The sequence below is a fragment of the Salarias fasciatus genome, chromosome 10 (assembly GCF_902148845.1).
Source record: "Salarias fasciatus chromosome 10, fSalaFa1.1, whole genome shotgun sequence".
Lineage (NCBI taxonomy): Eukaryota > Metazoa > Chordata > Actinopteri > Blenniiformes > Blenniidae > Salarias > Salarias fasciatus.
The window spans coordinates 7,910,447-7,926,247 of NC_043754.1; the positions used below are offsets into that span (position 1 = coordinate 7,910,447).

Genomic DNA, 15,801 nt, shown 5'->3' on the forward strand with positions numbered 1-15,801 from the left:
AGGCTGCAGCGTCTTGCTCCACTTCTCTCGTTTTCCCCTGGTCAGATCATTAAAACCAAGAGGGATTAAGATTTTACTTTCAAGTGGTCAAAGCTTTTGATCCCAGCCGTCCACATCATCATCAAAAACACAATTAACTTGTTTTCTTCCAAAGTGTTTATCTACTCCAAGGCAAGAACACAACTTGAGTAACTTGTCATCTTCACATCTGGCTGCTTCAACAGCTTTCCTTCCCTCCAATGTGTTGCAGTGTCAAAAACCTGATTTCAGACAAATCAGCAATCCAATACGTAAGTCAACAATACTGAACATGTGATTTCAGCAAGACCATCCCAGAGGGAACGCTTCGTTCATTGTAACAGAATGTGTTTGTGCAACATTGATCAATTTGCGTGTTCTCAGTGTGCACGCTTGGATTCTCTGCTCAAACATTAGAGGTTAACGGGTGGTTTTAAATTGTCCCCGTGATGGGCTTCACCCATATTCAGTCTGCTTGGATCAGGTTTCCAGGGGGAGTGGGATCAAGGATGGATTCGGATCTGTATTATTCTACATGTTGGTGCCGTCTCTACTAGATAAAATCATAAGTGATCATGTTTGCACAGAGAGGGGTTAATTGTTTAATTGAGGTAGTCTGTGTAGACCAAAAAACAACAAAAAAACAAAAACAAAAGCACAAATGTTTGATCCTTGTAACTTTATTGTATCACATAAAACCCATTATTGGTAATATGGAACACTTTCTCATGAAAATGGATACAATCTGCAATCAGCACTTCTAACCGTAGAGAAAGACGTCAAGGAGATTTGCTTTATTTCTTTAAATTTAGTTTTTAAGATCGGACCAAAAGCAGAAAGGAGGTCATGAGTACTGATGCTTGCTCAGCACCGTGGAATGACTCGCTCAAAGGTCTCATGAACCAACGTTTCGACCCTCCAAAACAGGCTGGAATTTACATGAAACATTATCCAACTAGATGCAAATTCCTTCATGCATATACAGAACTCATGACCTTTGACCTGCAGGTTGGCCAGTTGTTGAAATGTTTCACTTTAAAAACAGCCTGTTGCTTCCTATCAAAACGGGCAAAGTTTTTTTTCTGGACGGTAAAACAAAGGAAGAGAGTTTGGAATCCTGCTGCAATGGCTCAAATGTACTTGGATTATGAGTCTGGGAATCTCACATCAGCAAAAACATTCAAAAAACACAAGTTGTGTTTTCAAAAAAAGTGCCGTGTGTTTGCATTTGAAGGTATAAAGACGAGTGATGATGAAATATCTGCGCTTGGAGAAAACAGTTTCTAGATTTTGATCCATTTTATTTTTTCCATGAAAGCGGTCAATGTTAACTGTATCTATTCATTATGAGCCCAAATCAAACTTTACATTATATATCTCTTAAAAAAAAAATTAACACTCTCAATTGTCTGATGCCAACTTAGGAAGAATTATATACACATTTACAGTTGATGGAAATCCGTTACGTTCAACCAGGGTTTACTGAAATGAGTCGAGTTTGACGGCTCCAGTGATAAACCGATGAGGACAGACACTCACCAACCACCACTGCCTCTCCGCTCTCTTCATCCAGAGAAGACGGGCCAACTTAGACGAGAAGTGACTTAAAGACATGTGTGAGGCACTAAGTTTGGCTTCAGAGGAATTGAGAGGTGCTAGGGACAAAAGCGAGCTGTAAAAAATAGATTCAACACCACAGAGTGAATTATTTAGCATCCTTCAGGGTTTGTCTCCACGTCCAAAGCTCAGCGATGTCCTGAAGACAGGAAACAAAGATTGTCATTTATATAGTGACTGGAGTAATTAAAGGTCTTTCAATGCATTTTTTCCTAAATCCTACAAAATAAGATGTCAATGAAAATATGGAAGACTTCCAAACTGCCAGTTTTGTCCTTTAGGGGGCAGCGATGAGAAGCTCTAAGTCTCTTCATTCAAGATGTTTGCTGCTGCTCTGCTTTTACTGTTTGATCAAGCTGCGTCTGCTGTTGCCTTTATGCAGAATATAGGCTAAAGCTCTCACAGCACCCTCATGTGGTTAAAAAAGGCATTACGAGCTTTGACACAAGCAGATAATGGAGGATAAATGTGTCAAAGTCAGTTCACAAAAAAATATTTTACCACGTTGGCAGATTACTCATACTTATTTAAAAAACAGCTTAAGACTCCATTTAATTAAGCACAATGTATTAACATTTTCAATCCATCAAACTCAGTATGGATGGCATTAAAAGATTTACATGTATCTTATAAAAACAAACTGGAAAATTAAGCATTTGGTTCATTCCTAACAATTTTAGTTATGAGCTCCTGAGTCGTCTTTTTTTTAAAATTTAACCAAAGAGCACATTTATTATAACAAGCAGTTAAAAATGCCTGAAAGACTTGGTTAGTGTATTATGGTCAAGAAATCAGTCAGCATACCTTTGGATCGGCCAACCGATGACAGTTCTTGATGTAGTTCTCAAACTTGGCTTGGACTTTGGGCATCAGCACACCCTGGGGGGGAAAAAAAACAATCACACAATGGGAAAATTTAAAGCAAACCAAAAACAAGTGATCACATAACTAGAATGTGACACCCACCTTGTTAATCGACTCCATAATTTTAGTCTTAACCTCAGGAATTGTAAGTGGACTTTTAGGCGACTTGTCACCCTTTCCTTTGGGAGTCTTCTGTTTCTAAGAGTAAAAACAACAAACAATGAGGAAAGTGACACTCAAAGAAGTCCATGTTCATCACACGTGTTGGAGACCAGCAGCTACCTCCTTTGAAGCGGGGGTGCTGGGTGTAGAGGTCTTGCCATTCTGAGCCGGGGTCTTTTTTTTGGCTGGTGTTGGTTTGGCCTGTAACAGAAACACACATCCAGTCAGTTACAGCCAACAAGCCTGATTCACAATCAATTAATGTGATCTCTGCTTACCTTAACAGGTGATTCTTCTGCCTCGCTCTCTTCATCATCTTCCTCATCACTAAAGAAAAAAAAAAAAAAAAAAAAAAAAAAAACTCAGGATAACATTTTCACAAGAAAGTCAAGTGTGGCGCAACGTCAAGGAAAAAGTTATTAAATGCTTCAAACACAAATCTGCTCATACAAAAAGTCTGGATGATGTGAGAGACAAATATTTCAGTCAATGCTTTCAATCAATACTCCTGTGGTCTGTGATGGAGCCAGAAATTATTCTAAAAACCGTCACCTCGGTGCCAAAGAACCTTGGCAGACAAAGGTGTAACTCACACACAGGCCAAGTCAATTTCACTGACAGCAAAGTTTGTTTTAGCAGCCAACACGCTTGAAAAACTACGAAACACTGGGGTCAACTTTAACTTCAATCCTTGCATTCCCTTTTCTCACAACTATGTGCCTTTGTCTTGAATGATACGGTTATCTTGAGGCCTTTTAAAAGAACCATCACACTGATAATGTTAGAATCATGAAAGGGCTCTGTACATCCGGGATTTTCACAATACTGCAGTAAAACCCAATGACTGCTGGGTATTGGTAGAAACTGACTCAACAATAACTACTGCTATGCAAAATGGTTAAAGTTCCTAACTGGCAACAGTAATCCATGGAATGTGTGCTGTTGTCTGACTGCTCTGTAAGCTTGAACATATATGTTCGGCTAGATGTTTGCCCGTTTAATCAGACTAATCACACACATCCCTTATCTGAGACCCTCAGGGAAAACTCAAGATAACAGACAGCTGAGTAAACTTAACACACAAAAACTGCATGTTGTCTATATCAACTGATATCAATTTCCAGAATGTAAACTGAGGTTTTACATTTAACAAAAGTCACTGCAAAAAAAAAAAAAAAAAAAGTTTCAGACCAACACTGGAGAGAAGTGGCTGCTTTCAAACTACTTTCATGCAATATGGAGCTTTTAGCTGCAGTCAAATCAATTCTACACCCCTGTGGTCCACATGTGCCAGCAGCAGCAGTTTCATTTCTCAGTGGGGCAGTGAAACTCTGTCAAACTGCCTGATTACAAAGATTTCCCCACAGACTCCAAAAATGTGATGCATTCTTTAAAATCTTTTTATGACAAACTGGTTTTGAATGATTGGTGACTGAGAGCATGTGGGCTGAGCTGTGACCTCCTCACGATAGCAAACAGTAACACTGGATCTGTGCGACTCCAGGAACTCACTCATCGTCATCTTCATCCTCGTCATCGTCTTCATCATCATCCTCCTCCTCTACTTCCATTTTCATTTTTTTCTGTATGAGAGATCAAAAGTAAGTTAAGCTCAGTTACTCATCTGTTACAGTTCCAGCTTCAATTGAAAAGGGGTTCACACTAACCTGGTTCTTGGCTGCAGGAGAAGAAGCAACTCTTTTCTTTGAGGTAACCACTTCCTCTTCCTCCTCCTCCTCTTCTTCCTCATCAAAAGTCTCATCATTCTCCATCACTTTGGAAAGAAGGAAAATTAAAACAGGCTCCTCCACACCAACAGAGCACCAAAAAACAGTTTATCTAAATTCAGCTAATCACTCACTGAATGCAACGAGTAATTTCTCATATCCAGATTTTTATTGCAAACGATACTCACTGACAAGATGCTGGCCACTGATATGGATGGGACCCGAGCCTGCCTTCAGGCGGAAAACTGCTGGGGGGGTTATTGTGAATCCACCGAGACACACCTGTAATAAATGCATCAAAAGTTTAAATGATTGGATCGATAACACTTATAGGACAGTGCACAGAGGCAGCATTAAAAATGGGAATTAGCATCGACAGCAAAAGACAAGAGGTGCTGCACTCACACTTGGCAGGGTAGAGGGCTTGAGTGAAACCAACGCCGCTTTGACCGTCTGACCCTCGGTGTCTGTCCCTTCCACCTCCACCATGTGAAGCTCATCTTTAGTGGCGGGGTCCACACAGGCCTGCAGCAGTGGCAAAACAATTTACTCTTTGTCTAATTCAGTTGGTTTGAGTAGTATTGGTAAAATGTAATAAAGACACATTGCACACTTTAATAGCTTAAATGTGAGTTGAGAATGTTTGCACCTTAAAAAGATAATTTTAGCAGTATTAGGTTTTTTCAATATACGTTTTCCATGTACATCTCCCCAACTATTCTCTCATACAAAACGAACAAACATATTGTTATACATGGATTAATTAAACCTTGGCTGCAGATCAGGGAACTCACCATTCTGAGGTCCAGCTGATGCTCAAACTCATCATCCTCAGGATTGAACACCACTTCCTTTCCAGCCTCCAGCACACAGCCTGGTGACAAGATTTTAGTTAAAACCAAGTTAAGCATTTAAAATAGAAACATTGATTAATTCGGACAAGTTTGATCAAGGACAAATTTGAAATGTTTCGTGGACCACCCAGGAGCACCACAAAAGAAAATTGCCATATTAGAAAGCAGCACAAGAGGGAGCCACGTGTAAAGCTCAACCCCCACATGGCATGTACAACAGAATCCCTAAAACATGAGAGGAATTAACGTAGTTTCACACAAAAAGGTGGGATCAGACAGTGCCCATAAACATAATTTCTCTATTGTTATTTTCGACATCCAAGAGGAGAAATCTGTAGTTTCCATTCATGAAATGTCCACTTGAGAGTTTCAGGTAGCCTTAAACCACATTTCTATCAGACTTCACACTTTGTTCGATAAGCTGCTTTTCTATAAGCTACAATTCATATACACAGATCACACGTCCAAGAAACCATCTGCAAAATCTATTACAATTTTTATAACTACGTTGAATACTTCTGATTTGAAATCGTGACTGAGGACTTCAGTTTTCCCTCTCAGTGGGTCATCTAGGGTGACAGAAGACGACCTACATATGCTCCTTGGATTAAAAGGGGGGGGGGGGGGGGGGGGGTATTGATGGGCTACTTCAAAAGTTACGATTTGAGTTGATTTAATTGCTCAGTAACATATCAACTGAGCCACAGCTAGACAGCTGACCTACATATTGAGCTGAAGCATGGAGGAAAGCAGCGTGGCGCACATGTGAGTGAACGGAACCCACGCTAACTTGGCTGCCAAGAAACACCCAGACACGCTTCAGATTAGTTTCAGTGTATGAATATACTGAGATGTGAATAATAATAGACAAATATTTCGATCTCTACTGAAGAGAAACATGAGTGATTATGCCTACTTTCGTGAACGTAACAAAATGGGGATCGCCATGTTGGAACACGTGTGTAGCCACCCGGTCCAAAGCGGTCCTTCCAAACGTATAGTACCACATTTTAACAAGTAGTAAGACTAGTAACAACACAAAACATTAATATGAAAAAACAGTTAAACGTTTTGGTTAGTTTTCATGAGAAACACGAGGCTTCGCATACGGACATGATGGTTCTTGTGCTTTCATGGTAGCAAAAAGACAAAAAAATCACCTTATAACATCTCCCGTCGTCAGTGAGCTCACAGAATAGGAAAAATAAATAAACTCACCGTAGAGGAAGTTCTGTGGGGCCAGTGGTTCTTCGCTCATGCCGTTCATTTTGATCAGGAACGAGGTGATGCTTCCAGAAAGAGAGGGAGCACAGAGTGGAGCTAAATGCTAAAGAGCAGCAGCTTTGCGTGCGTCCTGGCGTGCTTTCTTCTTCTGCGTTTTCAAAACGCCCGCGGTCACAGCGACACCGACAGGCCACTGTCGGACATGGCACGCACTGCAGCACACGGCCATCTGTAGCCTGTAATACTAATACTAAATACCAATAGGCATAACAATGAGAAGCAGAAGAAGATACAAGAAAATAAAAAGAATAGTTATAATATTATAATGTAATAGAGTTGTAAAATATTAAATGTAATTTAATAAAAATTAAATGAATAAGTAATAATTTGAAAAGGGTTCCTGCCCTCATATGTTTAATTGAATAGAGATTCCCTACTCCCCACTCAAACCAGGGTTTTGAGTCTTACTCCAACTAATGTATAAATGGAGGAAACATACAGAAAAACACAATTGACAGTCTTATGATCACAGGCGGAAAGGATCGCCTGTGGCGCTCTGTTGAATACTTTCCAGGTATGAGTCTGTTGCTGAAGCTGCTCCTGCTCTGCTGTGGACGAGAACATCATGCAGGGGGTGAGAAACATTGTTTAGAATGGACCTCAGTTTGGACCAGATCCTTCTCTTTGACACTACCTATTTGGAATTCATCTCCACCCCCTCCACATCTGGCCTTTATGATTAGTTTGTTTATCTTGTTGGTGTCTCAGCCTACAACAGTATAGAGGATAGCACTCGCCACTCAAGGCTCATAGAATACCTTCAGCATAGTACATTAGATGCTGAAGGTCTCAGCCATGGTTTTGTTGTTCACACAGTCTAGTTTATTGTCAATATGTTCACTGACCAAATCGATGGAAAAGGCCACAGATACCCTGACCCTCCTCAGGTGCACTGCTTGACCTTTTTAATACTGTTTTTGAAACAATGCCTTGTGGTGCAAAATCCAACAAAATGTGCAAAAGATACCTGTTGTTTCCATATATTGTTGACATTTTGCAGCCAAAATCTGCATGTATGTTTTTATAAACTCACCCTGACAGCATAACTTCAATGTGGATACCTCTTCAACAATGAGCTTACTTACCATTAATGTATTCACCAAGCGCTGGATTGTTCATCCTCTAATATCCAATCCAATCCAAATGTATTTATATAGCAAATTTTAACAACTAAAGACAGTTTCCAAAGTCCTGCACAGACAACAAATTCAACATGACACAATAAAAAAGAGATAAAATAAATAAATAAATAAAATCTGAATAAAATAACAATAAAAATATAACACAATATAAAAATAGGATTAAAAACCCAGAGGACCACACAACTCCACGGTGTTAAAAGCCAGGGAATAAAAGTGGGCCTTAAGACGAGACTTAAAACACTCAACTGTGGGAGCTGTTCGGACATGGAGGGGCAGAGCATTCCAGAGTTTGGGACCAACCACAGAGAAGGCCCTGTCCCCTCGGGTCTTAAGTCTCGTCTTAGGCACCACGAGCTGGAGCTGGCCTTCAGACCTCAAGGCGCGCTGGAGCTGGTAAATTTGGATGAGGTCTGAGATGTACCGAGGGGCCAGTCCGCTTAAGGCTTTAAACACAAACAATAAAATCTTAAAATCAATTCTGAAACGAACAGGGAGCCAGTGCAAGGACGCTAAAATGGGGGTTATATGATCGTATTTCTTCCTCCCAGTTAAAAGGCGTGCCGCAGAGTTTTGGACTAACTGTAAGCGGGAGAGAGCATTCTGGCTGATGCCTGTGTAAAGTGCATTACAGTGGTCCAAACGAGAAGAGATAAAAGTGTGCATAACCTGTTCAAAAGATTTAAAAGTTAAAAATGGTTTAACTTTAGATAAAAGCCGAAGATGATAAAAGCCCGATTTGACGATGGCATTTACTTGCTTGACAAATTTAAAATCACTGTCAATAGTGACGCCAAGACTGGTGACTGAGGGTTTGACATGGTGTGTAAAGTGGCCCAGATCTAAGCTGGGATCGATCTGTCCAAGTACAATTACCTCAGTTTTACCCTCATTAAGGCTAAGACAATTGTTTGCCAACCAAGCCTTGACGTCACTAAAACAATCAAAGAGGGGTGCCAAGGGGCTGGAAGAACGTCTCTGGAGTGGCAGGTAGATTTGACAGTCGTCAGCATAGAGATGATAGTGTATCCCATGCTTCTTAAAAATGACACTAAGTGGGAGGAGATAGAGAGCAATTAAAACTGGAGCCAGAATTGAACCCTCTAATAGGGAACACGAGCTGGGTTAGATCGCCGTGAGACAGCTTAGTTACCCTACTGGTGATTGTTGTTGCAACAGTAATGCTCAAGGACATTAGGCCGATATCAAAGAATCAAAAAGCGACATCACTATGAACGCTTCCCCCCACAAGGCATCCCTGTGGTAACTTTTCTGACACTTCCTGCTTGGGAAAAATCCAATGACTGATTATCCAAAGGTATGAAATCTGAGCTGAAACAGGAAGAAATTACCAAAATACTCCCTTAAGCATCATCTCCAGCTTCTTCTCAGTAATCCCAAAAGGACACGGCTAGATTTCCTCTTTAATGTATTACCGATTTCATAACCTCAGTTCCTTGCCATAGTCGTGCACCACATCAGGTGTGACGCTCTCACGTGTCTCATGATTGTGTTCTGCCTGCTGCTCTGACTGAAATCTCAACTGAATAAATAAATGTAAAATCTCACAGGCTGGATTTGACCCTCTGGCTGGATGGTTTGAGCTGCAGGCTACAGGTGGTGCCATTGCTCTACATACTAAAACTCAAGCATTTAGTCCACAATGCATCCATTTCAAATAGAATGCTTAGTAGCATTTTAAGCAAGGACCAGTTCTATATCAAGGGATTATTTATGGAAACCAAACAGGTTTACTCCAAATCAACAATTCTTTAGTTTTTAATCTCCCATCTTGCAACTGAGTAGTTCAGCATGATACTGTCTAAATAAATGGAGGGCACGGCATGACATGGCACAAGTTTAAAATGGAAAATCATCTTACGGCACATTATTTGATAACAGCGAGTACAGTTTACACAGAGGGGTTTTTTTTTTTAATCAGAATCAGAAACTAATAAAAGAATATTTCAGTGGAAAACCAACTAAAATATAAGAAAAGAAAGCAAAAAGAAAATAAACTCAAGCATGCTATGTGAAGTCTTGCATTTGAGTTAAATAAGTTACTTCATCAATATTTTCAGAGATGTGAGTTCAAAATCAAGGCTAATAGTTTCCTCTAAAAATAAGTAACTGCGTGAGTTAAAGCATAATCCCAGAGGGATAAAATGATCCCTTTGGGGTGATTTTAATCATCTTTTAAGTGGCCTCTTTGTGAAAAATAATCTTATGGATTTTTGTTATCTTTAATGATTTTTTAAACTGTTGTAACTGTTGAGGAGGAAAGTTTGTAAATGATTATTAAACACACTATTATCTATCTATCTATCTATCTATCTATCTATCTATCTATCTATCTATCTATCTCTCTATCTATCTATCTATCTATCTATCTATCTATCTGGGTACAGCCTTAACAACCATGAGCAAATGAGTGCAGATATGATAAAAGCAAAGGCCGTGGTAAATGAGTCACGGCCCAGTTTGAGTGGCTCCTACTAACGTGTCCTTCATGCACGTTTCTCCTTGACTCCCCCACCAGGAATGCAGCCAATATATAATTTGTACTGGGAGCAAACACAAAGTAAAACGCACACAAGCGTAAAGTAAAACACCACCCAGTTTAAGAATTTACATATTTATTGTTATGGCTTAAATTTAATCGTCTGCTTGTGAAATTTACTATCTCTGCTCGCTCCAAACCAAGATTCTAGAGACCGGAGGCTGTGATGTTACCCTGATGTACCACTGACTGCGAAAAGAACAGTGATTAATATTTTAGTGCCTCAGCTACTATAGCCTGTGAGTTTTCTATTACGGTGGGGCTTTCAAACAGCCTGACTCACAGAAAGCCATCAGCAGGAGTTAGTTACCTTTCATCCGTCTGCAGGATGCACGTCAGAGTAACGTCACAGCCCCCCCCCCCCCCCCCCAGTTTGGATGGGGGGGAGACAGTTAAGCAAATATTCATTAATACAGATGGGGCTGTCCTCGTTTCCATATTCCCAACTGACATTCGGTGGTGTTTCCCTGCAAGATCGTCACTGGCTTTCTCATTCCGGGGTTTCAACGGAACAGCGCGGCGGCAAAACTCTCTGACTGGCACAATTACACACCGATTAGTAAGACGATCATCATCACTGTCACACTATTATTTCAATCACCTGTGCAAATATTCTCATGATCAGTTGACCCATTTTGTGTTTATTCAACATCTTGTTTTTGCTGGTATTTCATAGTGATATTCAAATTTATATTATACTTATTTATTTCAGTTTTTTTTTGTTTACATTTTTGACAGTACATCAAGCTGATCAGAAGATGCAAAGCAGCAGGTGAAAATAGAAATAAAGAAGAAACAAGCTTCTTTCTATTCATTAAATCTTCAGTTTGAACACAGAGGGAAACAAAAATTACGAGCAAGACAAGCACGGACTAAAACATGAAACACCGTTTTTAAAGGATTTTGTCTCTCTAATGTAAGCTTAAGACGGACTGACAACGAGAAAGGGACGGACGCGGCACGCAACAGACAGCCAGCTCAACTCAAAAGCACAGGTCACTGCCGATACACGACACCTTCCGGCCTGTCTGTCAGCCGCAAGATGCATGAGATAACTACCCATCAAATGTTCAGAGGGAAATTAAAGCGCTCTTGCAAAAAGCATGCAATCATATTTTGGCAAAAGGAAAAAAAAAAGAAGAGTTTTTGGCAAATAAAAATAAATATTTCAGCTGGTCAGACGGGACACTCCTCTCTTCTGCGGTCCAGGAGGAGCCTTGTAATGCAGGAGCGGCATCATCTTAGGCAGGGCGATCTGTGTGACCCGACTGGGAGCTCAGGTCTGTCGTATCAGTCACTTTGTGTTGTGTGTCGAGCAAAAATCTCAGCAGGACGGATGTAAAGCACTGCAGTCCAGTCATTTCATTCAAGTCACTGCAAGGGGAACGGGGGGTGGGGCAGAGGATCCGACTGCATCCAGAGCACAGCTGGATAAACTGGGATGAGGAGGAGGAGAAGGAGCAGAGACTTAATGTATTGCACATATGCATCCACACACACGCACTCGCACCAAGCCCTCTCGCTTTTCACGTCTTTGTCTCCCACGCCTCCACTCCTACATCACATTTTCAAAGAGCTGCATTGATCTCATCATGGTTTCATCCTGGGGGGGAGAAAGAAAAGGAGCAATCAGAAAGATGGATTGAACTCTTATCTCTGCACCTCGATGAAGTAGTTAGCTTTCTCAACTAACTGGAAGAAACTCTCTGGTTTCATTCCTGGTTTAATATTCTACCATCGTCAGCTGGGATCAGCTTCAAGACGTCTTTGACTGGCCAAAGTTGTAAAATACGACACATCCTAAGTACTAATGATGATATTTTTCAGACACTTTGTAGCATATAACCCACACAAAGTAACTCTAGAAAAAAGGAAGAATTTTTTTGACATTGATCATTGTATTTTTTTCTACTCTGAAACAAATCTGACACAGAGCAAAACATACCTCTTGGCACGCGATAATGAACTCCTCCAATGTCACCACTCCATCTTTGTTCTTGTCCATTTTCTGGGGGACAAAAACAATGTAAACAATGCTATTTTCATGGTGCTTTTATCAAATTGAGACAGATGTTGCTGGAATTCAATTTTTAAACTTAACTTTGCCCATTTTTAGCTCTTTATCTTTAAATGATTTGCCCACCAGGGCATAACATTGTGAACTTAATTCTGATGTGTTTATCATGGCACTTGTCAGTGACATTGACATATTAGCTTGCAAATGAACATTTCTTTCTCTCAAAGCTTTTGAGAAAGCGAGTTTGAAGGGGGCCAAATGGCTGAAGAAGGGTACAGATATGCATCGCTTAGATTTTCCAATTTATTAATATGATGTGGAGCCTACGGGTGAAGTTGTTTCAGTCAGGAGGAGGGGGCCATGGAGTGTATTCTCCTCTTGAAATATAAAATAACCGAACAGAGTGGACACATATATCAAATGGAAATCATTCAAACTACTGTTGTGAAACTTTTCCAAGCCCCAAAAAACGACCCAAAAGTCCCTATAAGGGCAGAGAGTTTCAAGTAGAAAGCTAATCGTAAACATGTTTTCCCTGAAACCCAACGACTTTAACACCACCACTCATTAATAACAAAACTATTAACTTTTTACTGGTCTGTCTGATCAGTTTCTGTGCCAACCTGGAAAAAGGCATCCACATGCTGCTGCGGGACGTCCCCCTTTAGCGCCGGGTAGGTGTACTTGCCCATCATGTCGTAAATGGCCCTCACAATCTCAGTCATTTCCTGAAATTACAGATAATAAACACAATGCTGAACAAATTCCTCAGATGGCGCATAAACCACAGGCGGAACTGCTTCGTCTCACCTCTCTGTTTATGTACCCATCTCTGTTGATGTCGTAAAGGTGAAATGTCCACTCCAGCTTTTCCCTCAGCGTTCCCCTCAGCAGGATGGACAAACCCATTACAAAGTCCTGTACAAATACAGCAGGAAAGACAGCGAACTCAGCTCTCCAGGCAGTGAGAAAGTCACATTTTTACGGTTTGGCTTACCTTAAACTTGATGGAGCCGTTGTTTGTGGTGTCAAATGCGTTGAAGAGATAATGTGCGTACATGCTGGCATCTGCAAGACAGTAGTTTGAAAAGTGACTGCATAAAACCTGCAAGTACATTACACTAAACTGTGCATACATGATAACACCTTAAGAGGAATAACATACAGGAGGGTCGACATGCTTCAGTCCTGTTTACATGAAAACTGATTTCATCTGTCTTAGTTTGCTTGTTTGCAGTCACTATTGAGTGAGTTGGATGTGGTTATGAAGGAAGTTATGATATTTATGAGCTTCAAAAGAGTGACATGTTTTAGATACACAGAAAATATCCTATAATAAAGTCTACAAATAAAAGTTGTGGTGAGCCAGTGGAGGAAATGTCACGATCATAAACAATACAAATGTTTTCAGACATAGTAAATCACATTGTACTTGTGCATTAACTCATGAAGCCCTAAAAAAACATAATCAAAATAAATCCTCAATAACTACACACTCAGCAGAAACACAAACGTGGTCTCTGTGTAACGAAAATAAATCATGTAATCCATTTCTAGTGTCAGTAAGTTGTTAAATGTTCCTGTACCTGAGCAAATTTTCTTCATCTCTATCTAAACTAAGGTCTAATTTTGTAAATAACACTATGATATTATATCCTAATATATAACATTGATATGACCATTTATTAGCACAAACTCCTCAGTATTTGCTGCATTCTGTACCATATGCCTAAATGGATAGTGCATGTTATTTTGCATGCTTGTAAGAAGCTATCCTTAATGTGTCCCATTAGTCGATTACTTTCTACATGATCTTGAGTGCAATATCACGTTTGCGCCTGCTTTCATATGCAGATCGGGCCCTTAGACGGCCGCAGACTGCTCTCAGTAAGGTAAGATAACATTTATCTCTCGTTGTAGAGACAGGCTGAGCGAGCAATCACCTCAGGGAGCAGGGAGAAGGGACACGGCGACTTCGAGCTTGGTTTTAGCCATGACAGAAGTAATCCTTAGTTCATGGAATCTTCCTTAATATTTGTGATTTAATAATAATGCCGTGCTGATTTATAATGTGTAAACATTGAAAGAAATAATCAAAACAGAGCAAATTACCTCCATGAGGAAAGAACTGTGCATAAATGTGTTTAAACGTCTCCTCATTGACGACTCCACTTGGACATTCCTGTGAGGAGAATTGATTCAGGTTACTCCATTAATCAAGTCACATTTCTCATTTTTGATTGGCACAACTTGAACCGCAAACTGTTTGCTCACATTCTTAAAACCCCGATACAGGATCTGCAGTTCTTGTTTGGTGAAATTGGTTTGGGCTTCCAGCTGGTCCAGGCCCTCTGGCCTGTGACACACCGTCGTCATCTCCAGCTCGTCATCTGTTTTATCTGCGGGGAGGAGAAAGGTTCAACATCTGTGTTTGGAAATATAAAGTTAGAAAGCGACAACTCAGCTAATCCTGAGAATGTGAGGTTGGCAGTAACATAAATATCTGATCGGACGGCAGAAAAGAAAAGCGCGCTCGCAGATGTAACAAGAACAGCAAAAGGAAAAAGCCCGACCAGATGAGGATGTGAGTATAAGAAGGATTTGAGGAGAGCTGAATGGAAGTGACAAATTAGGTTTCCCCTGTGGAGTTGAAGCATTTTATTAATGGCAACAAGGTGCCGGGCTCGGGGCGCAGTGGGGATGGATGGCGGTTAATGATGCGGAGAGATGCCTCTGCTCCGGGCGAGTGTTTGACCGTCTACTGCTACATCCCATCATTCGGCATGTGGGCTCAATCCGCACACACCGATGAGTTCACGAACATGAACAAACATCAACAAGAAAACATCCTCAGGCAGCTGCAGGCCCTGAAGAAAACCCCGAAGAAATGAGATGTGAAGTCTGGAGCCTATATTCACAGAGCGAGAGTCGTATTTACACTGGAACTTGCATTCTTGGGTTGACGTCTCAGTTGAGGCTGTATTAAAAGCTGAATACAGTGTCAAATTAGATATTGTGCTTCCAGAATGCCTTTCTTTCAAGAAGAGAATAAAGCCCCACAAATCCCCCTAATTTAACAATTGTTGACGAGCAAATAACTTGACAAATGCGAACAATTGTGAGTCTTTACACTTGTGCCAGTTGGCTCGGTTAGAGTCTAAGAAAAGGAGATTAAGTAGAAAATAATATCTCTGCTCTTTGGATGGCAGCGATGACTCATTCATTTCAGCCTATTCATCAGCTGTGTCAAGATTAATCCTGGACACCGAAACTGTATCTCGAAGCATGCATCATCTGCCAGAGGGAATCTTCATCTGAATTTTACATCACACATCCTCTTGGTCATCCACTTTTTTAAGCAGCTCTTTCATCTTTATGCACAGCGTGACAGCACATTGGATTTTTTTTTAGTTTCACAAGTCCATAAAAACACTGTTTTGTCATTGATTTTTAACCTATAACTTATAAACTATGAAGTCACTAAGAAGTCAAAACCATTGTGGTGCTGGAATAGAGTAGACAGGAATAGAATAGAATAGAATAGAATAGAATAGAATAG

General features: G+C 40.5%; 2 protein-coding genes across 4 annotated transcripts in view; both read right to left on the bottom strand.

Moving 5' to 3' along the window:
• Nucleotides 1–1,312: 1,312 nt before the first annotated feature.
• On the bottom strand, nucleotides 1,313–6,601 carry npm1a (nucleophosmin 1a). Its single transcript, XM_030100426.1, has 11 exons — nucleotides 6,461–6,601; nucleotides 5,183–5,262; nucleotides 4,794–4,913; nucleotides 4,577–4,670; nucleotides 4,329–4,435; nucleotides 4,174–4,244; nucleotides 2,940–2,988; nucleotides 2,782–2,862; nucleotides 2,602–2,697; nucleotides 2,440–2,514; nucleotides 1,313–1,774 (listed from the first exon to the last, which is right to left on the bottom strand). Exons 1-11 carry the CDS (start codon nucleotides 6,507–6,509, stop codon nucleotides 1,724–1,726), a joined length of 873 nt encoding a protein of 290 aa, XP_029956286.1. The 5' UTR covers nucleotides 6,510–6,601; the 3' UTR covers nucleotides 1,313–1,723.
• Nucleotides 6,602–11,507: 4,906 nt separating this feature from the next.
• Nucleotides 11,508–15,801, bottom strand: part of kcnip1b (Kv channel interacting protein 1 b) — a 29,538-nt gene continuing 25,244 nt past the window's right edge. For all 3 annotated transcript variants that reach the window (XM_030101503.1, XM_030101505.1, XM_030101504.1), the window contains 7 exons: nucleotides 14,517–14,641; nucleotides 14,355–14,424; nucleotides 13,240–13,310; nucleotides 13,053–13,160; nucleotides 12,866–12,970; nucleotides 12,171–12,233; nucleotides 11,508–11,828 (listed from right to left, as the gene is read on the bottom strand). In XM_030101503.1, the coding sequence (XP_029957363.1) occupies nucleotides 11,781–11,828; nucleotides 12,171–12,233; nucleotides 12,866–12,970; nucleotides 13,053–13,160; nucleotides 13,240–13,310; nucleotides 14,355–14,424; nucleotides 14,517–14,641 (590 nt within the window). In that variant the 3' untranslated portion in view covers nucleotides 11,508–11,780. The remainder of the gene's footprint in view (nucleotides 11,829–12,170; nucleotides 12,234–12,865; nucleotides 12,971–13,052; nucleotides 13,161–13,239; nucleotides 13,311–14,354; nucleotides 14,425–14,516; nucleotides 14,642–15,801) is intronic.

Coding starts and splice junctions, on each gene's coding strand:
- npm1a (XM_030100426.1), bottom strand. CDS start 6,509: ATGAACGGCATGAGCGAAGAACCACTGGCCCCACAGAACTTCCTCTAC. Junction 4,436..4,576: donor CAGTGGCCAGCATCTTGTCA/GTGAGTATCGTT, acceptor TTCTTTCCAAAG/TGATGGAGAATGATGAGACT. Junction 2,698..2,781: donor GCACCCCCGCTTCAAAGGAG/GTAGCTGCTGGT, acceptor TTTTACTCTTAG/AAACAGAAGACTCCCAAAGG.